At 36.7% G+C, this 24,038-nt stretch overlaps 1 protein-coding gene across 5 annotated transcripts in view; it reads right to left on the minus strand.

Moving 5' to 3' along the window:
* Positions 1–1,377: 1,377 nt before the first annotated feature.
* The window catches only part of GABRG3 (gamma-aminobutyric acid type A receptor subunit gamma3), a 299,388-nt gene continuing 276,727 nt past the window's right edge, over positions 1,378–24,038 (minus strand). For 2 of the 5 annotated variants that reach the window (XM_072932277.1, XM_030277840.4), the window contains 4 exons: positions 19,651–19,803; positions 13,986–14,182; positions 12,441–12,470; positions 1,378–9,168 (listed from right to left, as the gene is read on the minus strand). In XM_072932277.1, the coding sequence (XP_072788378.1) occupies positions 8,890–9,168; positions 12,441–12,470; positions 13,986–14,182; positions 19,651–19,803 (659 nt within the window). In that variant the 3' untranslated portion in view covers positions 1,378–8,889. The remainder of the gene's footprint in view (positions 9,169–12,440; positions 12,471–13,985; positions 14,183–19,650; positions 19,804–24,038) is intronic. The other 3 variants (XR_012056994.1, XM_072932274.1, XM_072932267.1) reach the window with 3 other exon arrangements.

Here is a 24,038-nt window from a genome sequence, read left to right on the forward strand (position 1 = left end):
TTTGTGGTGATGAGACAGAGGGTGACATAAAAAGGCAGAACTTATTGGCACGATTCATCATCATACTCTATTGCACGTATGAGCCTACTGGGCAGGAAATGTTATTAAATTGAGAGATGTGTCAGAGTCTCCGGAATTTGGCAGGATGAGCACCTTAAACCTCTGGAATGGCCGATGTGCTCAACTCACATTCAGGCTCCCTGGATAATTGCAAGAATATAGCTGGTGTTCCAGGATAAGTTCTGCAAGGGAAATAAGTTCTGCTGGCATTGTGTTCACAGTGTGACAATGGCAAGAGTTAATGACTAATCTACAGAAAATAGTCATGGCAACAATTCTGCTTGCTAGCTGTCCAGGGGAGTGAGGCATAACCACATCTACCTAGTTACTGCATTTTACTAAATGTAATAACAAGGGTCAGATGCTGTTGGGGAACTACAGAATCTATGTTTATTTTTGAGTAGACAGGTCAGGTAAGTATCTAGTTGTTGTATCAGAACACAAATGGGGATAAAGCATGAATTGCATGTCAAACTAATAAGTGAAAACAAGAAAAAAGAGATTTCTTAGTGAAGATTTAATTAAATACTCTGGGTGTAATTGCTTTTTTTGAAATAAAATGTCTTTTGGAAAAACATGCCTTAGTGCTAGGAACATACAGAAAGTATAAATATAGCAAGCTCAGACACGGGAATCTGTGGGATCATGAGAGATATGGGAAATTTGTGCATTGTCTTATGAATTATCTGTGGCCCAGCTGTCAGCTCCAGTGTTACTATGGAATGGAATCCTAAAATGAAGTAGGCATTTCACCGTTGGAGTGGGTTGAGACTGACAATTCTGTGGTCATGAATGTACAGAGGCGGGAATTAAATTACATTCAAAGAGCATAAATCAAGAAGATAGTCTTAACAATATGTGGCTGCTGAAAAATAAGTCTTGTAAAAACACAGAGTATAGATTTACCAGTAGATTTCATTGAGTACTGAAAAAGTTGGGATTGGGAAAGTTTTGAAACCAAATTGGATAAAAATTTTAAAATTGCAGAGTCTTCGCATTCAAGCAGTTTATGAAAAATACACAGCCTATTTCTTGATTTCTCTTTGAACTTTGTAGCATATTCTTCCCAGTTTAAATTAGTCCCATGGATAAACTTCACTCTCAAATATTTTTTGCAATTTAGTCAGCTCATGCTTAACTGTTTGAAATATTTTTTAAAGACTCATTTGAAATTACTTTAAAGAACACCCTATACCCTATTAGAAAGGTAACACACCATGCCTTTTCTCTCAAGCAAATTTCCAGAAATCTATTTCTATTTTGTTAAGCTCTCAAATTCCATAAGAAAAATACAACCACCAAACATGCACGCCATACTTGCATTTTCTGTTAATGTGTATTTATTTGTATCCAGAAATACAAATGCCGGGATCAAAATACGAATATAAATAGTATTCTAGACGCACAGCCCTACTCCTTAACACAAAGTAAACTGGAATGGATGTGATCAAGAAGGGAAAGTCATTGTCTGAGAACTTGAGGAGATGAAGCACATGGATGTTTGACTTTTCTGATTAGGTTAATCTAGGGGATCACTGGGATGGCTATCTAACTTAGAATGACATACTGGTACTAGTGCTACCTGTATTATTCAAGGCACATTGGGCACATAATTGTACTTTCATTTCACTATGACATCACAAGCTGCACTGCTAGCAACAAAGTCACACACCCCTAACAAAAACTTAGGAAGGAAGGATAGTTAGAAATCTAAAATTTTGTCTGTATTCTATAAGAAAATTCAATTTGGCACATAGTTGGCAGTATTTATTTGATTACTAAAATTACACTCACTTTGAAAAAAAATTGCATGTGTTGTCACGGTGGGGAAAAATGTTTTGATAGCAGTATACTGACAGTTTAGATCAAGATTATGTGAGGGGTTTGATGATAACCTGTGGTAGCCACAGCTTGATCCATGATTTAAGGTTGGTATTGCAAGTGATTGTGAATAACAAAAAAGTCACAGGAGTCCTGAACAACTGCGAAAGAGAATAAGGGAGTGTGATACTGTAATTTCTGCACCAGATTTCCCGTGTTGTTCAGAGGAAGTGTTTCATGGGAGCTTATTCTGTTTAATTTATTTTTTTTTTCCTTTGCAGCACTCAGTCTGACAGTGCTGTACTTCCCTGGGCTGCCTGTGTAATTCTGTCAAATGCAATTATTTTAGCAGCTTTCCATGAGTTCCACAGTTGCTTTTATTTTAAAGATCCCATGAGGTCCATAAGCATGGAATGGACTCTGTAGCATGCTCTATTTCACATTTGTCACTAGTTTTTAAAATATATGTCATCAGTATTGTTCTCTTCATCCATTTTATATCAATGTCCAATTTAGAAAGTTTAGCATTTACCTGTTTCGGGCCTCACTTTAAGAATGTAAATCACAGATCTCACACTAATACTTGAGTTACAAATCTACGCTCCATAAGGTTTGAATCCAAACAATGAATAATCAACTCTTACAGAATATCATCCAATGATTTTCTTGATTCCTGATTTGAACTCAAACCCCTATTCTGGTTGGTGGTCTTAATTAATGTGGAAAGCTTTGACTCAGACCTAGTAGGTCTGTTTTTTTTAAACTTGTAATCCTAATACACTCTCAGTAAAAAGCCATCACGAGCTTCACTGTGGGTATTTCATTCTTTGTATTTTAGAATATATTGTTTCATTACAGCTTCCTGTCTTGGAAGCACTACTGCAAGAAGTTACAGAGACATTAAAAGAGTATTAAGGGCTGTATTAAACACTAAAGGGAGCACTGCATTCCCCTATAAGAAGCTCCACAGGCTGGCTATGCTGGCTTAAGCCTCCATGTGGGTGCTTCGATGACACCAGAGGCTGTTGTGTCTCCTCTGACTAGAGCCATTCCTTACCTAGATAAAAGAATACCCAGCAAGTTACTGGCTACATATCAGTGCCTGCTTTGCCTGGTTCATCCTTGAGAAAGCTTTCCCCTATATGAATAGACATAACCACATCTTCTGCTTGTCCTTTATAAACAGCAAATGATTAGAAGATCATTGTTTCTACCAATGTTTTGGTAGAAAGCAGAGAATTCTCAGGTGTCCAGCTCTGAGGCACTGAATTTCATAATTAATTTTATTCTCTAATTTCACATATTTTCTAGGAAAACCCTTGAGGAGTCCAGATGCATACAGACACCGGCTTGAAGACCCAAAACAAAAAAAGAAAAGTAAAAGAAAGTAGTCTGTAGAAAGCAATACATCATCACAGATATTGGATATCTCACTTGAGGAATGTCAGCAGTAACTAACCAAGTGCTTGAAGTCAGTCACAATACAAAGTCATTTAAAGAAACAGCTGCTAGGTAAACTAGATGGTTAGAACAATATTTATCCCTAGTTCAGGACTTAGTCCTAGCTAGACAGGGTTGTAGGCCATCATATCTCTTTGAATTATCCATCAAATTTTCAGCATAAAAACAATTTACTGTTTAACTTCTCATAGTAATTCTGGTCAAGCTGAGATAATTTTTTTTGGTTGAAACGTAATTTCCCTTTATTTATAGAACACAGGTTTGGTTTTAGTATCTAAACCGTGGCCTTAATTACGAAGAAAGAACTCCTCCTAGATCCCAGGGAAAAAGAATACTATTAAGGCCACTGAGTCTTGAAGAAAGGCCTTCATTTTTTCACATATATACTAGAACCCTTCAAGAAGAGAGTGTGATGAACCATAAGAAGGTGGTAGGCATACAAGTATAGAACAAGACTAATAACACTATACCTTTTTCTCAGTAGTCAAGTGTAAGTTGAGCTAATTTTATGCTTGTGGAGGGAGGAAGGATCTAAAATTAACTGATAAAAAAAGCCAACAAACCTCTAAAGGAAAATATCTCACCTTTCATCTGTGGAAATACATTCCCAATACATAGTCTGGTTTTTGCCTATTTTAAGTAGTCTTCTGGAAAGAGATCTGGATGAGCCTTGAGTTTATGCTCTGTATCTCTTGGCAGAATGAAATTGCTGAGTGAAGAAGGAAGGATTCTGCTAAACTGCTGAAATTCCACTGCAGCCTTTTGCTATATAGGAAATAAGAAACCTACAGACTGTTTAGAAAAATAAAGAAAATGCAGAGAAATGCTCAGTCTGTAGGTTAAAGACATTGAGAATATTGATCACACACTGTGGTGCTCAGGAAGAACTCCAGGAAGGTCATTGGTCCCACTTTCTAACTTTCAAATGAGAAATATACCCTAATGTTAAGGACTATCCTTTCATATTAATAAATGATAAAGGCACTGACGTAAGAGGCACAAGCATTTCACTGTGAGCAAGAAGAAGAAGATGCCTTGAAAAAAATCATCTGCCTGTGTAGGCATATAAGATTATGAGATATGGCTTGCCTTTTCTTACTGCATTACATGGAAACCAGGAAAGAGCAGCCAATGGAAAAAGTACAGTCTGTTATGGACAGCTTTTACAAGTTTCAGTGGGCATTTTGTTTTACAGTTTAGAAGGTAACACCAACCCTCCAAATGGTGAGGCTAATGAAATAGTCCCTGGAGGTGGGTAAAAAAAGACAGGATATGGCACTTAGTGCTATGGTTTAGGTCATAGGTTGGACTTGATGGTCTCTAAGGTCTTTTCCAATCTATCTGATTCTGTGATTCTGTGAAATCTGTCTGTCTTAAAATACTGAGTCTCCCTTCCCACAATAGTCAGCAGTTCCAGAGCTACCTGTTGTTCGCTCATGTAGGAGAGTAATTTTATTAGATATATGGTGAAATTTTGTATAAAAAGGAGGTAAACAGCATTCCTTTCATGAAATGACTTAGTAAGGAGAGTTGTGATAAATTCATGAAATAAGGTGAGATGCTAGACAACAAGACACATTAGAGCTGCAGAAGTTTTTAAGATAGCTATCTGAGTTATTTGGCAGTATGCCTGCAGAAATAATTTCCTATCAGCTAAAGACTCATGTGTCACTGCTGTTCCAGCTGATGAATGTGCAAACCTCCAGGTGGATGATTTGGAATTAGCTGTGGGTTAAATTGAATAAGAGGATTGCAACAGATAAGAGCTGCACAGCAATAAAAAATAATTTCTTTTTCTTCTTTTAGCTTCACTACTCATCACTGTCTCTGTGAAGACAGTTCTGGCTTTTTGTAATTTTTGTAAATTTTATTGGTATGAACAATATAGCAATATACAGTTGAGAGTTGATTAAGGAGAACATGACAAAGAGAATGTTATCAAAATGCCTGAGGTGTTTTAAACTACACCCCTACTTTTTGGTTAGAAAGTTATATTATAATTGTGTGGCACTGCAGTTCCACATTACTGCTGGACACTGAGAGAGCATAAACTGGCTACAAATTTTTATACCCTTATTCTTGGAAGAGTGGCTGTAAAAAAAATAAGCTGTCAATTTGCTAAGCATCAGAGCCAGGAAAATGGAGAAGACTGAATTAAGCAGACCAGTATTTTTTATACATTCTTAATTGCCTGGAAAATGCTGCCCTCAATAAAGAAAAACTATGCCCAAGAACTTTTAATTGAAGGGGAGAATAAGAGGACTGACTTTAGATCCTCCTGGGAAACAAAGGTGATTAATTAAAAAACCCTCACAATGCCTTCTGCAACTTCGACAAGGAAGAAATATAAAGTGAACATACTTGGTTTTGAGGTTTTACATAGCCAAATGTGCTCATTTCACTACTCATTTGGTTTTTCCTCCCTCTGTTCCCTTCCTTGGAAGGGTAAAAGTAAGTACTAAATAATAAAAAAGAAGTAGTTGAATAAATGCAAGTTCTAATACGAAATGATTTGATAAGAAAATGTTCTAGAATGCTAAAATACAGTTCTTACATTTTTCATGGGACAGAACACAAAAATGTTAACTTTTGCCAATTTGCAAAAGAAGCAAAAGAATATCTGAAGGTGAATTAAGATATTCTTACTCCTACAGAAGGATATGGCACAGAGATGTATGCAGACCACAATGATATTTTGAATGACGCAGATCATAGAAAGCCTGTCTTCCCAGATTGCTAAGGTTTTTCAGTGGCTGCCAAAACACGGAGCAATAAAGCAGTGAGAGTAAGCCAAGTTGCTGGGAACAAGCAGAGGAATGAATTCAGGAACCTGCCACCTTGCAGCCATTTGCCTTGCATAAAAATCAATTTTTCGATAACCCCAGAGTAGAATAAATTACACAGTAGAATGTGTCCTCTGCTCTCACTGTAAGAGCAGAATGTGGTAGTGTTTGAAGCTTCTTTCTTGATTTAGGACAGTGGGAAAAGCTGGAATTATTTGCTTCCATCTTCTATTTATGAAAAAATTCAGAAAATGGGCAATATGAATGGACTTAGCAGAATCAGTCTTCCAAAGAAGGATCTGTTGGGATTGTCTGCTTTCAGCAGGGCTCATGAGCAGCCATGACCAGAAGGGCAAGAAAAGCATATGCTCATCATCTAATATGGGAATGTTCCACTTCCCAGAAAATTCACACAGTTTGGAATTGTTAAATAAACATCACTTTATCTATTCAAGATCTTAATGGTGGAAGGCACCTGATTGTGCATCATTTGTCTCAATATGACCACCAAAATCAATTGATTGTGCAGAGTGTTTGCAGGATAACCTCCCTAAAGGAAAGATTCCATTCTTTTTATTCAACTTGGCATATTTCCAGCATTCTTGCAAAATATGGCTGAAGGTAAGTAGACTAATTAATAATTAGAGATCAGGATATCCAACTCAAATTTAATCACCTTCTTGCACTACGTAAAATATCACTGTCATCCTCAAATTAAGTCCATACCTCCAAGTGCAGGACATAGCTTTACAGAGCAGCTAATTTGCTAATTAGAGTTAGCAAAATTTTCAACATGTATTTTGAAATCATAAGGTTATCATTGGTTTAGAAGACATCCGATTGGGCAGATTTTTCTAAAAATAAGGCTTTGATTCTGCCTCAAAATATTTCTTCTCTGTGCTTCTAATATGAATTTTTTCAGTCCTTACAGAAGTAATTCCCCTCCACAACCTAAACAACCTATGTTTCAGATATTTGAGACAAGTTAAAAACAGAAGAAAGTTTTTGAAAAACTAAAATTAACTTTTGGATTAGTTTTGGGTTTTTTGGGTTTTTTTTTGGTTTTTTTTTCCTTATTAAAACTCAGTGGAAAAACAGAGCAACAGCAATGAAAGACAGTGATGTTTCAAAGAACATAATAGCATTTCTGTTCCTTTAGAATTACCATTGCATTAGTTTTTGCTTGTTTGCAGGGTTTTCCTTCTGAGGAAAAAGGAACTCCTTTCAAGTCACATCCACTATTCATTTTTTCATCAAATGCTGCCTGGAAGAGACACACATTTTTTGAGTTCATAAAAAATTATCTCCAAAAGAGAAAAGAAATAGAATTGTTGTTTTAATTATCTTTTAACTTCAATCTTTTGTAACAATTTGTCATGCAAAGGGTAGAGAAAAGCTATTGCTATTTAATTCTGGATATGTTTTGTTTGCTTAATAACAATTATGTAGACAGTCTGTAAAAGACGTTGCTTAGTTTAATACTGTAAAACTAGATTTTGAAATAATGGGTAGTTTAAAATTGAATACTGAAAACCTTGAAAAATGCAAAATTGTTTTTTAGTGTAAAATATAGTTGGAAATTTTGGAAAAGGATTAAAAGAACCTCTTTCTACATGTGGCAGCTATTTCATATTTAATCTAAGTGTCACAACTGAGTTCCTGTAATGCACTATTCAAGCCACAAGTGTTCACTCTTTAGCTCAGGCCTAGGGAACAACTACTGTGAGTAAATATTGCAGTGTTTAATGTTATGAAAAGAAAAAAAAAAGTCCTTTGGCACATGTTTTTTCCATTTTATAATACAACTTTGAGAGAAAAAATAAGAATGTGTGGGCACACTTTTTGAACTGATTGAAATCCAAAGAAAGTCACATATTCCTGGTGCTACTATAATTTTACTCATGTGCTATGCACTATGAACTGCTACAATGACACAAATAAACAGGAATCTTGTCCTGCTTCAAGTATAATACTTTAGAAATCAATGACCATCCTGTGTTTAATGAGTCGTAAAAAAACACAGTTAAAAGCTTGAAAAATTGTAGAAGTCATGCCTACAGCTGCCTTACAGATAGGCAAGTCTTATTTATATAAAAATTATAGCTTTCCTCTCTTTCTGCCTTTTCACCTCTAAGTTAAAACCAATATGTGTGGGTAAGTGGTTAACTCAATGAATCTCAGACCTCTGCAGAATGTCACGTCCACATTTTGACCCTACCAGACATTTCTTATTGTCTCTTGGTGGTTACTCTATATCAAGGAGATCATCAATTTCCCCAAAACCTATGGTATCAAGCAAATGTAAATAGAAATGAGCTTTTTCATCAGCTTTGGCTTATTTGCTAGTGCCAGTGTACATTTCTCTGAGCCTTAGAGATATGGCAGCATTTTGAAGAAAGTATGAGAATGAAAAATAAAAATTACATATTTAAGCCTGAATTGTGAATAGCTCCTATGGTAAGGGACAATAGTAGAGATTTTAATATACAATAATTATTCATAAACATCGCTTACGCTACAAATTCAGCTGAACTTTGTAAGAACCTTTTTCTTAAAACAAATAGCAGTTAGGAGAGAATTCTTCTGTGTTTTTCTTTTTCAGGAAAATACATTTTAAAATTCTTCATCAGGCTCTGTGATGGTAAAAGTTAATATGTTCTTTTTTAATTGGAGATGAAACTGACTGTGTCCTTCACTTTTTCTGCACTTTCACCATCCATCTGCAGTGAGAAAACGCAGCAGTCTTCACTGCTACAGGCAACATTTAAAGATAGAGGTATCCAACCCAGTAGACCAGGTTAAACAGCAGGAAGGATGTAGGAAAAAAGACCCTAGAGTAAGAGTCCAGTTCTAAGATGTCTATGTGAATCCGTCCTCTCCTCCATGAGCCTGATTTACACTCTTCATAACAACAGAAAAAGCTCTGACAGTCTTTCCCATCCAGACATTCATAGACACATGCATCTTCAAAATCTTGCCAATACATGGCATTGTTCAATGTGATGACTGTAGTTGGTGGTCTCATATCAAGTACAGAATAATTCTGAGGAGAGAAAAAAATTGCAACAGTTTGACATGTTTCCCTGGATTATGCAGTTCAAAATTAATAATAACAGCAGAAAGCAATCATTTTTTCACACTTAGGAGTTCACTTACCTGTCAAAATATAATTTGCAAGTTGTTTTAAACACTTGCAGCTACGACATTTAAGATGGATTCTCAAAAATAAAGAAGATATCCCCCCCCTCCATTTACTTATACAATGTCCTCCACTTTGCATAGGTGCATTCACTGCCTCTTAACTTTACTATGATTTATAAGAACAGATATGGCCAGCAATAGATAGTGATTATTTCAGTACAGGATTTCAAATGCCATACCAAGATGCGTCCCCTTAGTGCTTTTCACATAACCATGATCAGAAATAAGGCACTTTGATGTCATGCATCCTCACAGCAGCATTCATGCTTACAGACCTCTCCTTCAATGTACTCCCTATTTACACTTTGTCAGCTTTTCTGTCACATCATTTCTTTGGCATGCAAGACGCCTTCTCACAATAGTCTCCCCTCTCATTAAGCCACCCATTCCATTTTCACAAGTGTCACCTCCTCCACTGACATCACTAGGAATAATGTCCCATCAGCATTGCTGCCTGTCTGTACCATCCTGACAAAGCAGACACAGCCCTGTCAGCCTGGTTTGCCCTACCTGAGGCCCTTTCTCGCCTGGCACTGTGCCGAGCACAGGCATTGCCTGCAGGAACATGCTGGCTGTGCCAGGAACAAGCTGGTCACAACTGCTTGCATTTAGGAGGATGCTCTGTGCTCTTGCTTCCATACTATACAAAGTACTCAACATTTCCTGCTGAAGGTGTTGTGGGGTATCCAGGTTTCCTCCTGGATGTGAAAAACATTGGTTTTTATAAAAATATAACTGATGTGCCTCAGTGGAACTGTTTCCTTTTTATATTGACTTAATTGGCTTTCTACGAATCTTTTGGTTTGGCATGCTGTAGTATTACCCATCTCATTAAAAATGCTGGTCCCAGAGCTAAGAACTTAATGTGGCATCCCTCTACTTAGATGTTGGCATTGCCAACCTGAACACTGCCCTACGGAATCCAGTCAATTACTTCTGGACACAATTCATTTTATCGTAAGTAAATGCTAAAATGTCTCAGGTGCATTCTGCTGTGAACTGCAAGCAGATTGCAGTGTAGAAGCAGATTATTGCAAATCTATTTGTTGTGAATGACTTTATCTCTGAGAATAGATGACAGGAATCACATCCATATGGTTTTCTCTCTCTTTTGTAAAGTTTTGTAAAGTTTTGTGTGGCTTGTTTCAGAGCCTTACAATGTGTTGCTATGTGAAAAAGGTACAAGATTATTGTACAAGCAGTATTTTTTAACTCTAGTAGTTTGGAAAAAAAAGACTGACTAGAGTATACACAGAGTTCTACTATATGACTAGGTCATATATTGTACATTTATTGCAGGTCTTTATGAACATTTCCAACTCAGGGACTGAAATTATCCATGTCTGTCTAAAATATTTATGTTTAAAAAAGAAAGGCTCAGAAAAGTTTTGGTAAGTGAAGATTAAAAAATGCTCTGTCTCTGCAAAGGAAACTTCCTCATGTCTGGGGTATTTTGTTGTTTTGTTATATCAACTATCTGCTCAGGACAGAAGATAAAATATTTGCCCTAATAATACAGAGAGATTCATCTGGTTGTTTTAATCTCTGTCAGGTAGGAGGTATCCTGAAGTGACAAGACACAAGAGGAAGGTGGATGGTTGCCCCCAGGTTCTATGTGTCCAGCTGAGCTGGGGCTGGGAGGACAGTAGTGCACACAAGTGGGTGTGCACACAAGTGAGTGGGACTGTGGGCACCATCCCATTTCCACCCAGGAGATCTGCCAAGGCAAGGCACTTCTCCAGGGCCTTGGACAAGGCAGTTTAGGTGCAGTGTTAAACATGCTTAATAATATTGTTTCTGACAAGGTATATGTGTGTTTCCCAGGAGGAAAAGAAAAGGCTTGGGATTACTGGAACATGGATTTACTAAAAGTAATAAATTTCACCTTTTAAATGTCATCACTACAAAGATGAAAAAGACAAAATGATATCTTGAGAACCAGAGACATTGCTTATTTAAACTCTAATTTGAATTTTTTTTTTTTTTTGTATAGACAAAAGTCCTGCTCAGTACCTATCTTAAGGTAAAAAAAAAAGAGCAAGTAAAAAACTTGAAAATGCTGCAAATGCTTTCCAAGCAGATTAGAATGACTGGTTCTAGATAAGGGTTTTTATACCCTAATATCATTTTATCTTTCCCTATGGCTTTTAATTGGAAAAAGGAAAGTGCTGCTACTCATTCAACATGCTCTGTTAACTTAATCTTCCAGAAAATTCTGTCCAGAGAGTGACAGCAGTTGAAAGTGGATAGATGTGATGCTTGCTGTAAGCCACCAATTGCCAATGAGCAGAATTTATAAGTTATATGAAGTGCTAAAATACATCAGAGAACTCATGTTTAAAAAAAATAAGTGTATATATTATTTGTAAAAGGATAGGCTAATAACATGGATCTGGCAGCTGTAAATGAGAAACTTCAGCATATCCAGCCTAAGAAATGCAAACTCCGATGTTTTAGTTCTGACTCTATTCTTATATGATGGCAGACCATTCAACCAGCTGGTTAACTGGCTTCATGCTTTCTGAGTGCTTTATATTTGCATATACTATAGCAGGTATTCATACAACTCAGAGAGACAATTTTGTGCTCTGTTCCAACTTTATTGGTGCTGCACATATTCCATTTGTAGATAGAGTACAACTACCTGTGTTCAACTTCTATGCCCAAATTATTTGAAAATCCACCTGAAAGCTTACTAAAGGTTTCCACATGCATAAATGAACATTCTTTTTCTGTGAAACGTAGTTAAAATTTCATAGACATTTATTCCATAAATTATGCTTATTGCTTTCTCATAAAATGTAGTGAGAAACTTCTGTATTATATAAAGCAGCCACACAAAATTTCTGAGGTAAAAATAACACATAATATTCTCTACTTGACCCTCCACCCTCTCATATCACTTGGCAAGTCCTTATAGAAAGAGGCAGCCGTGTTCTTCTGCCACAGCTGAAAACAAACTGACCTTTTAACAAGAAAAGCAAACCAATATTTTTAGTGAAGTCAGGGTAAAGCATAACATAGCAATACAGCTCTCTCAGGAACTAATGCAAGAAAATGTCAACCATCTATTTGTGCCCCCAATTCTCTCACTGAATAAAGTAGCTTACTTACCATAACATGACCAAAACTTACATCAGGTAGCTTAAATAAAGATAACAAAAGAATTATTCAGAAGAAAGCATACTTAGTGCTTCACATTCATCTATATTCAGTAGTATTCCTTGGACCAACCCCTTAAATGCATAAAACACTCCATGCAGTGTGTTCTATATGCAGTGTATTCAGCATAATATTCTGTACACTTGAATGCGGCATGAAACTTCAGCAGAATGCACATCTGGTTTTCATAGACTAAAAATCTTTATTCCACCCATTAAATTTATTTATTGATTGAACAATAGGTAAGTGATCATTTTTTTCTGGTGTTAATTTAAATCCCATCAATGTTGCATGCTTTCTCATGTCTTTATTCATATGTCTGGAATTACATCCTACTAACAAAGATACTCATGACTTTTTAATTCAGTCTTTCTATAGGATGGCAATTTTGTTTGATCACTAGCAAGTTCATTTCAGTCTCAAACTTTTCTTTTGTTAACAATCTTTTGCTTTTGTGAGCAATGCATTTTTGCAAGAAGCTATTTTGGGTTTAATGGAGTTGTCATTGACTAAGTCTGTGGCTTTCTAGACTTTCTCTAATCCCATATTTGTTTCAGCTTTTCCTTCATTAGTTCTTCATTCAATAATTTTCTATAGCTCTTCATTCAATCCCTTTTTACATCATGACCTATTATTCCCTAAATTTAGGCTTCTCTCTCTTCAATTTCCTTCTTCACATTTTTCCTATTTGGCTTTGATTTCTGATTTCAAATGTCCTTATTTCCTCAATTACACACAATGGCATCCAACATCTCCAGCGACTGATCTTGAACAAATAATATTTATCACTGATCTTGAGTGGTCAACCCCCTTCTGTATGTTTAAACTGAGATTTTTTTTCCCTTGTAAACTGCCCCCTATCATTCCGATAGTCAGTTATGAAGTAAACAAGGCAATTCTTCCTGCATTATTGTTTTAGTTGATTCTAAATAAATAGCTTTTATGTTTTTTTCTGGGTGTTACCATTAGAAGTTGGTTTTTGGCCAAAAATGAGCCATGCCTAAAACCTTTTTAAGTGATCTCCATTTTTGTCCTTGGGAACACACAGCATTGTGCACAGGGCTTAAACAAAATGCTGGTTCCCAGCAGAGACAATGAAATTCTGCTCATAAATATGTCTAGATGTGTTAAGCCATGAAATAGCAATGCATTTGAATACACACTGATGTGCATTTATTTGTATAACAAGCTATGCAATCTGTTTCAGTGGGAGACTTTTCTGACTACCAGCACAGTAATTGCAGGACAAAGGATGTGTAGACAGGGTTGCTGCTCCATGGTGAGCAGGCTGCTTCTGTTAGGAGCAGACCTCACTCAGCAGGCACATAACTGCTCCTACTGCTACTTCAGGTGACTTTTCCAGCAGCTTTCAGGGCAAATCACACCACTGGGAAAATCTTGGAGGAGTGAAGTTGCCATGTGATTACAGGCTACCACCGAATGATTATCTGCTCTCTGAGCTGCACATGAAAATAAATTTAAATGCTCCCATCTTACCGACTTTTTCTTCTTAGTACAGTTTGGTTTCCTGCAACTTGAGTAGTAGTTGAGGGTGGCATACTCCATCAGAGCAGCAAATACAAATAGAAAGCATACAGTCACAAACAAATCCATGGCAGTGACATAGGAAACACGGGGCAATGACTTTCTTGCGATGGTACTCAAAGTTGTCATGGTCAATACTGTGGTGATGCCTGCAGAGAGAAACTTGATTTAACTGTTTCACTTAAACATCACTTCTCTATATCACAGAAGAATCTTTGTAAATAAACATACAAAACAGAAATCCAGAGTCTACCCAAGTAATTAATGAATTTTATTTGGTAGTATTAAGAAATAATGGAAAATAATATCAGTAAAGGCAAAGTTATTTTGTAAAAATGGTTTTGCTCTGTTTATTTTCATCTTTGCAAAATTGACATTCCCATGCCTCTCAATATGCTTTTCTTTCTCTCCTCCTTTCTCTGATCTCAGGAAGCAGTGAAGGAAACAAACAAACAAAAAAAAATTCTGCTAAGATCTGACCATGAATTCTGAAAGTATGTCTTTATACCACTGCTTCCTTGGGAGTCCTCCAGTGCCATTTTCCTTCTGAGTAAGGGAAGTCAATGTTACTCGCTCAGTCAGAATAAGACTCTCATAGAAACTTCAGATGCAACATTAACAGAAATAGCCTTTTTAATTCATACAAAGCATCACTTCTGAGATTGATTTAGTAATAGTGAATACAATGGGATTAGTGTGAAATATCCAAAATGATAAAACCAGTGCTAAAATGAAATCTATGTCATGTAAGTCATTTGACTCCTAGTAATTCATACAATTTCTCTTCATTCCGGAGGAATAGCAGTCTTTTCATTTCCAATTTGTTATGAACTGCATGTCTTCTCATAGAAGAAAATCAAGCTTCTCATTAGCTAGGGAAAAAAAATAAAGCTTTCCCACAAGTAAGTCTCAAGAGAGAATCTTCTCAACAAATAGCAAAGCTGTAATGTAATCTTTCTTTTTTTATAGTTAAAATTTTGTTTCACAATGGTGCACAATGTTTGAAATGGCGAGGAATGACTGAAATTATGCCTTAAAGTTAAATAACTCCTCACTAAAAGCACCCTGGAGAGAAAGAAGTATCTGTGGATTACTTTTCACTACTTCTCTTTATGAAGGATTGTTCATCTCTGACTTGTAAAGTTTGCTATAAGCTACAGTGATTTGATATAAGCTACAGGAATAACCTTCTCTATTCAAGCTAACAGAAAGTCCCTGGAAAAGCCAGAAGCCAAATTATTGCCTGTGTCTCAACCTTGAATAATAATGATTAATTGAATTCCTTATATATCTATTACCCAGAAACAAACAAAAAGTTTCTGAAAAAATCACAAGTCAATAACCAAGATGAAAGTAATGCTGATAGGAAGTGGAAAGTGTGGACTTTGTGTGTGCCTTGGACATCTGAAAGCCATTTCCTGAAATCTATGCCACCTCCTGCTATAAGCAGATGGGGTTGGGATGATCCAGAAACCCCTCCAGACTCCTCAACATCAGATCTGTACCCAGCTGATGCTTTAAAAAAGCTGCAAAGACTGTGTTTAGCCATTTATCACAGTAGCCAACCACAGAGATGCCCAAGTGCAGAAGGTGTGAACTGGGAGGCTTTGATTTGACCCTTACTGACTATAGGTCAGTCACTTTCTGTATGGCCTTGACCCAGGCCTTGGGAGTCACTAATTTCAAAAGAACCACATCCAGACTACGACAAACCCTACCATGTAAAATAAAGTTCTTTAACACTTCCTAATCCACACTTAGATTCCTGACATGGAAGTGTCCTTTTCACAGTCAAATGTACATGCTTTCAGGTATTTTACTATCTTTAAAAATATTCCTCAAAATCTATAGAGTTCTTCCACTACAATATACAGCATCCTGTTTACTGGATTCAAATGTAAGTTTTTATTTCCCACTCATCATGTGATGACAGATTTTATTAAATGGCTAAAAAAAAAATTGTTTAAGTAAAGAAGTCCTCAACTCAGCCTGTGTCCTACTTCATGCCTTAAGCCTGAATGTGAAACACCAGCTCAGATCATGCTTGCAACTGGATTCCTTCTCATATTGTAAACATGCATTGAGTTTTTGAAACGGTGAAAATTCTATCTAGTGTATCAGTTTTACATCTAGCAAACAGGCACAAATTTTAAAATGTTAAAATGAGTTTATGGGGATACATATGGAGAGGAAAGAGAAAGAAGATGCACTAGATGATACAGTTTCATATTTCTGTACATTTACAAATCAGAATATATAAATATATGTGTGTATGAATGCAATTCAGCACCATTATTTCCAAATATAATATCTAGTTTCCATACCCTTAGTTCATTTTATCTCTCATGCTAAGGAAATTTGGTTTGTTGAGTGGTTTCAAATGCATATGTCTTGCCAGATGAAATTGTGAAGTCTCTCACTTTGTAGAGTCCCGTATGGCAAAGTGAGCTTTGCATCTGTTATTGAAATTCACCGGGCTCATGAATTTCACAGGGCTCTATCTATTTCGACAGAATTTTAGTATCAGCTAACGACAGCTCTGAGATAACCTGACTTCAAAATATTCAGGTAGAAATTGTAAGTGTAAGCTTCTCAAGTCTCTGTGTAAATACCATTTTGGGACATTATATTTTCTCTGTAAATCCCATACTAAAGATGCTATTTGATATAACAAAAAGGACTGACTGGAAGATCAAATTATGCATATCTACCTAATGCATGAAAACACTAACTTTTAGATCACTGGTCTAAACAGTTATTTAAAATTACTACTGCTTGAAATCTGCTTACTGAACAACCATATGCAAAGTGAGGTGGCAGGAATTTCAGTGTTAGAAACTGCTTGCTTGGTCAGCAAGGGTAGTTTTTTATTTTCTTGAGGTTATCTTGGTGGGACACTACAGGAAATGTCTTCTGCTTTCATGCATGCTATCACTTGTTCATTAAGTTAGTTCTCCATCTTTCTGGTCTGGCCCCTGTTTTGAGTACTTTCTTGGTTTTCCAGTGAATGAGATAAAGATGAAATGGCAAGTTAAGCAATGTTCATTTTTTATTAAATATCATCTGTATCTTTTTTACATCAACACATTTCTGACCTTCATACCCACAGTACCTTTTTAAACTGCAGTTTGATCTTGCTCTGTAGCAACTTCCTGGTCCTATGACATAGTATACTCATTTTGAAAAGTAAAAGGAAACTGGATGAAAGCTTCAATTTAACTTAATTCCCTTCATCTTCAAGGAAAATAATGTATTATTTTTCAGATCATAACTTTTCTCCAGCGAAAAGTTGCCTCTTGACTTAGAACATTTAAGATAATTTTAATTACTAGATACAAGCAGAAACTGCAGAGACATTATTTTTTTCTCTTTGAATGAAGAGCAGAATAACTCAGGATTAAAAAACACAGTTCTCATCCAGCACTCAAATTTTACTTCCATTTTCCCACTGACTCTTCAGGTGGCCTGGAATTAGTCTTGTTACCAATCTGGGCCTTAGTACCTCAAAGTATAAAACTAAGTTTTTAATGTCTCTGGACAGTAGTGCTGAAAGAATACTTATGGTCCCAAACACCAAATACTTTTTTTTTTTTTTTCCCCAGCATGGAAATATATTAGTTAGCATTATTCAGAAAGGAATAAAACCCGTTTTTCATGTAACTGTGAGTAGTTGCCAATAACTTTGGAAATTATTCATTCATTTCAGAGAGATAAATATTTCCCATTACATTAATGCAGCTATACTTGGAGAAGGTTTGTTGCACAGGGTCTCTACAATTAATGTCAACTAATTAGTAGGACAATTTCAGCAGTTTGCCTTTGGAGGTATTACTCACAATTTTGCCATGTGCTACTGTCTAGATGTGGATGTGTGCTGTTGCTCAGAGAGATTTATAAGTTGCATTATACATGTAGGTCTACAGAAAAATGGAAGCATCTGCTTACTACATCCCGGGAGTCAACAGGCCATTGTCTTGGGATGCAATCTAGGAGCAGCAGGATTCTGTGCACAAAATAAGTGACTCATATATACTTGGCTTTACTTTTAGAAAAGTTATATTTTAGTCAATGAAATTAACTTCTCAGTCAGAGTTTTAGGAGTGAGTCATGACATCCATAGAATAGAGGCTTGGAACAACTCATTTTTATGTTCTTACTCCAAATTCATGACTTCAGCGTCTTCAGTATACATTTTTTAGAGAGAGTGTCACACATTAGTGATTAGTGATTTAATATACTTCTGTGTCTACTTATCTGGAAAAATGAGCTGTGTGGTGTGGGGAACTTCCCTTAGGTACAGAATAAGAAAAAGGCTTATGGCAAATCAATAACACAAAGTGTTAGATGTCTTTTGTCTCTTTTTTTCTGAATTAAGAAGGATAACCAAACTGGATGCTATGCGACCCTCCCCATGCATGGGCTTCAGACTCCCTTTTAAAAAAAAGATGGAGAACAGTCACTCTTTCCTTTTCCTCCCTGAGTCACCTAATTTAAGAAGAAAAGAGGTCAATTTAAGAGTTCAGCAGAGAGTTATACTTAAGACCTATTGTTCAATTTTCTGGCTGTCAGAGGCAAGTCTACCCAGGCAGGAACAGGCAGTTGTAAGCTGCTCTGTCCTCACCTGTGTATTGTCTTTTTCCTGTCCTGGAGGTGTTACTGGATAACAGAATAACTGTGAGTCTTTGGGTCCATCCTGTTGCTGGAGCTGTGGTGTACTGGCCCTTTGGCACTCACACTGAGGGAATGAGGACTGAATATTCCTTTCCTGTAAAATAACCTCAGGAAAATGGACCTACATAGTAAAAAACTCCAGCAGGAGGATGCAATTAATTGCTGGAAATGGCTGAAAACAGACATGCAAACTTTGACATAGGCTCTCCTTTTTTCCTAGACTGGTAAGTTTCTGAATCAGTTCATATTGGCAGACCTGGCAACCACAGTCTGAACTAAGGAATTGTTTTTCCTTTGGCTCTGATGTTTACATATAATTGGCAGTTACATACCCCTATACCCTTGATGCTGTCAAAACCTGCAGGTCTTCCTATAGATATTAGAAGTCAACATTTCTAAGTATACACTAAAGCACATTGCCAAAATGCACATGCTGGTCCTGACACAAATGAGTTTCTGGAAAACCTAAGCCAGCATAAATATTCACAATCTATGAAAAATATCAATACACCCAGTATGAAGCTTAAGTTCAAGCATGCAAGTTAAACACTTTGCATGAGTTAATACTGTTATATCCCACAGTTTTCTGTATATATAAGACATAATGCCCAGTGGGGGAGAGTTACAGAAGGGAAGGAAGCCAGCAGAGCAATTAATTAAGTCTTCAAAAATGTCACTAAAATATCATGGTGAGAACAAGGAGACAGACATTAATTCAAGAGTTTTATGCAAAATAGGTAGTGTCATCCAAAGGGTCAGATTTGTTTATTTTTAATTACCCTGTTACAGGAAAAAAACCCAGTGGTCTCAGTAATAAGTAGATCTGGTTCTGCAAGACGTAGTAGTAATAATCCAGAGGCTATACCCAGTGGTCTCTTTGAAAGGAAGCTGACATTTTCAAATTGTAGTGTAGGAACATCAGAAAAGGGAATTATTATCAACTTACCTAATGCTGTTCTTGCTGGTGTGGCATCTTTTTTGATCCAAAAGGATACCCAGGAGAGAACAACTGTTAATATACAGGGAATGTATGTTTGTATAGTGAAGTATCCCATTCTTCTACTTAAGTCAAAGTATATAGTCATGACTACATAATCACCTGCAATAATAGCACAAAAAAGAAATTCATATTGTAATGGGATACAGATAGTTTTTCACTGACCTGCTAATATTTTAACTTTCATAAAAACTGCATATTAAATATTTTTTAGAGTTTCAACAGAATCAGCACAGTAATTCTCATGTGAAACTTAAGTAAACCTTGCCATTCTAATAACTTTAAGTTTTAGGTCTCTGTGGAAATTATGTACTTGACAGGCAGAGCTTCTCAGCAATCATTCTGGATGAGTAAAATTTTGAAAGGCATCTTGAATTTCCAGACATAGTATTTCAGGATATCTTCATGGCCACAAATGTGGAGGTACTGTCATTCACCAGATTCTCCAACTACTACACACAAAATCCTTCCTTCTGCATGCTGTGTCTTCTGTGCCATAATTTAAAATTTGAGTTACTTCTGTTATCTTCTTTTGAGATATGAATCTGAAAATAGGGTCTTTTTGGCAAATGTACATGAGTATGCCTTTACAGAAGAAGTCATTTATAGACACTAGAACTCAATGCTGGCATTTCAAAACAGTTGTGGCCATTTGTGGTATTTTCAGGTCAGTCTGAACACAAGGTTTATTATTTTGTTATATAGTAAAAATCATACATTCAAGAAATTAGTAAGAAGGTTAGTTTATCTCACATTACATGATTTTTTTTCACTGTATCTCCTGCTAATCCTTGTGATTCCACAGGGGGTAATGATCTGTCCCTCCTCTCTCCTCAGTAGAGGCTATTAACCTTATCACCTCTGCCTACTATCAGCTCTCTCAGCCTCAGAGATGTTTACTTTCTCAGACAGTCAGGGTGAATAACAGTAATAAAACTGAACTGGAAGTGATTTCTGTACTTCACTTGATGTAGGTTGCTTCCATTTCAGATGTAAAGGAGAGTTTATATGCCAGAGAATTTCTATGTGGTTTTGTCTGACTGCGGTTTTGTCTGATTTGGCCTAATAAATTTTATGGCTTCTTGTTACGAACCTTAACTTTCTAGAGTATGATATTTGCAGAAGGCATCATTTGCAATAGTTAAACAACTCTGTCTTCTTACAGCAAACCATCAGAAGAATGAAGAAATTGGAAACGTATAAAGATTAATCCCTTGAGGAATGTACATACAATTCATCCAAGCAAAAGCACAATGGGTTTATTAGTTGAGGCAAATTAAACTTAATCATCTAGTAACAGAGGGCATATAAACAAATGCATTTCTTACAGTCTATAATTTGACCACAGCTAAATATTATATAGGAAATAAATTAACTCAGTACGAATAACTTTCATCCAAAGCATCTCTGAAGTCACTGTAAAATCAATGAATTGCCATAAATTAGAAACTTCAAGGTAAATAAAAATTTGATGATGGGAATTTGGGAATGTGTGAAAAGGAAAAGTTCCTATATGTAAAGTATATTTGAGATAGATGTATTTGGAAAAGGCTGACAAGCCTGTGAATGTTTCCATAATGTCTCTGTTAGATGAAAGCAAACATTTTCACAAGAATTGTGCCAGTGAAAACTGTATGACCCCAAGAAATCGGAAAGTCATTTCAGAAGCTGTGCTTAAAGGGCTTGCTGTGGTTACAGCTAGGAGGTATTGCATCATGACACAGTGAACCTTGTGGCCAAGGGTTGTTGTCATTCCACTAATCCCCAGCAGTTTTCTCTGTGCAGGGAATGGCATGAAGGAATTGATGTGGGATGGTAACCACAGGTTCTGCTGGCTTACTGTTTGGCTGATTTGCCTCACTGAAAAAAGATTTACAACATACCAATCAAGACAATTTCATAGAAGCGGGTGTAAAGAGTCAGGTGGAGTGTAAACCAGTGCTTCTACTGACATGAACAAACTGAAAAGAATGGAAGAAATGTTAATCAAACATTAAGTCGAACATTGTCTGCCAAGGCAGAAGAATGAGCGAAAAATGAAGTCAAAGACTCTAGGAAATGTGTCAAGCCTTTTAATTTCCTTTACTTAGTTCCTGTATTTAGAAATGTGTGTTTATGGATAAGCTGCATAAAGTCAAGCACAATCTGCACACCACCATTGTGTATAGCAATATACAATACACACAATTCCAGTACCGACATGGGTCACTGCTCCTCTCAGTAGTACCCAGCACAACAACCAGGAGTAGGAGTAGATACTGGACTGTAAGATACCGGGAAAGTAATAAAGAGTCTCTGCTTCCAAGGCCTTTGACAAAAATAAACCTGATAAACATGAGAGTGGGAGAAAATTATGGCACATTAAATGATGTAGAAAGTCCATCATCACAATTAGTCATTCACAGATTTAGCATCTTTCAGGCAGGATTAATTTCCTGTGATTTTAGACATCTAAATTCTAAATAATAAAAGCTAAACTGCACACTGTGTCCTGCTTTCTACACTTAATGAAAAGAAATTGGTTCTTTCAGTATATGGTTTGTCTTATCTGCTTTAGAGGCACATTTTAGAAGGTGAAAGTATTCAAAATATTTCCATTTCTCTCCTGTGATTAAAAACCAAGAGCACAGGGCTGAGAAGTGGACAAAAACATTTTAGACACTTGCAGATTACACAAGGAGTTAACCACGCCCCTTGATTCCATGGCGAGAGCTAAATTGGGCTACTCCTGTGAGGATGCCAAAGTTATTTTATTTAAATATAATAACTTTCTTGATGTTTTAAAGGCTATTTTAGTATTTTTAGCCTTTTTCATAAAATTGATGTTTTCATCCCTTACGATACACACAACCCTCCTTCCTTCCTTCCTTCCTTCCTTCCTTCCTTCCTTCCTTCCTTCCTTCCTTCCTTCCTTCCTTCCTTCCTTCCTTCCTTCCTTCCTTCCTTCCTTCCTTCCTTCCTTCCTTCCTTCCTTCCTTCCTTCCTTCCTTCCTTCCTTCCTTCCTTCCTTCCTTCCTTCCTTCCTTCCTTCCTTCCTTCCTTCCTTCCTTCCTTCCTTCCTTCCTTCCTTCCTTCCTTCCTTCCTTCCTTCCTTCCTTCCCTCCTTCCCTCCTTCCCTCCTTCCCTCCTTCCCTCCTTCCCTCCTCCCTCCTTCCCTCCCTCTCCCCCTTTCCCCAGCTGAAAGCACCAGTGTTGCTCTCAGAGGCAAGCATGCTTCTGTATAACATATACTGAATTAATTTCTTTAATAGCTATGGTAAATTAAAATGTTCAGCTAAATTACTACTTAGTTCTATCCTCAGCCAAGTAAACTTCTATTGAGATTACTGGATTCTCTCATTACATTCAAGAGGCACATGACATACACAAGTATGTGCTGTGGCTACTTTCCTTATTGCACTGCTCCAAACTGCATGCAGCTGCTGCTGCTGCCGATTATGGTGATGATTATATTAGTCTTCACATTATTCCTTCCAGAAGTAAATATTCACTATGTATCTGAAAGCACTGCATGCACATTAAAGAAGTGTAGCCATAGTACATATATTTCTTTCCCTATAAACACAAAATAATCTGTGTAAAGAAACTCTCTCTTCTGAAAGATTCCTCTCTTCTGGGATGCAATTCATTCTGTACATCCTGCAGTCATGCGCAACCCAGAGGAGGGAAAAACTTTCAAGAGCTCTGCTCAGTGCCCCCTTGTACCTTTGGAAGCCTTCAGAGATCCACCTGCTGTTACTGCCACTGCTAGAAGGGCAGCTGGGGGTCATTGTATGACAAAGTTCTGCAGTGCAGGAAAGATGGGAAAAACCTCATTAATCCAGTGCACTTGGTTTGAAAGTAATCACACAGTGGTTGCCTAGCAAAGGACCACTGGAACAGCTAATACCAATACACTTAATTTTTAAACCCAGAGAGGAATTTGTTCTTTTAACGACTTAAATAATATTCCCAGGAAGGCAAACTTACTTTGAACTAAATGATCAGCCATCAATTCACTGAAATATTGAAAATTATCCCGAGGCAAAGTAGAGTGTGATCAGTTTTCTATAAATGGAGAAAAACGTGCACCTTTAGGCAACCAATCTGGAGTCATCAAAATAGTGTAGCAATGCTTCCCATAAAACCAAGATGACTGCTGGCTGTTACCCATAGGACTTATATTAGCCTAAGTTTCTAGCTTGAAAGTAGGACACTGTTTAGAATAGTAATGATTTTCCCATGTAATAACTGCTGTGGATTTTAATGAACAGTATTAAACTATAGCAAAATTTTTTTTGACTTTTGAAGACTAAGGATCTGTTGGCCTGAATTGCTAGAATTTTGCCTATGTTGCA

This window comes from Taeniopygia guttata, chromosome 1 (assembly GCF_048771995.1).
Source record: "Taeniopygia guttata chromosome 1, bTaeGut7.mat, whole genome shotgun sequence".
NCBI classification, from domain to species: Eukaryota; Metazoa; Chordata; class Aves; order Passeriformes; family Estrildidae; genus Taeniopygia; species Taeniopygia guttata.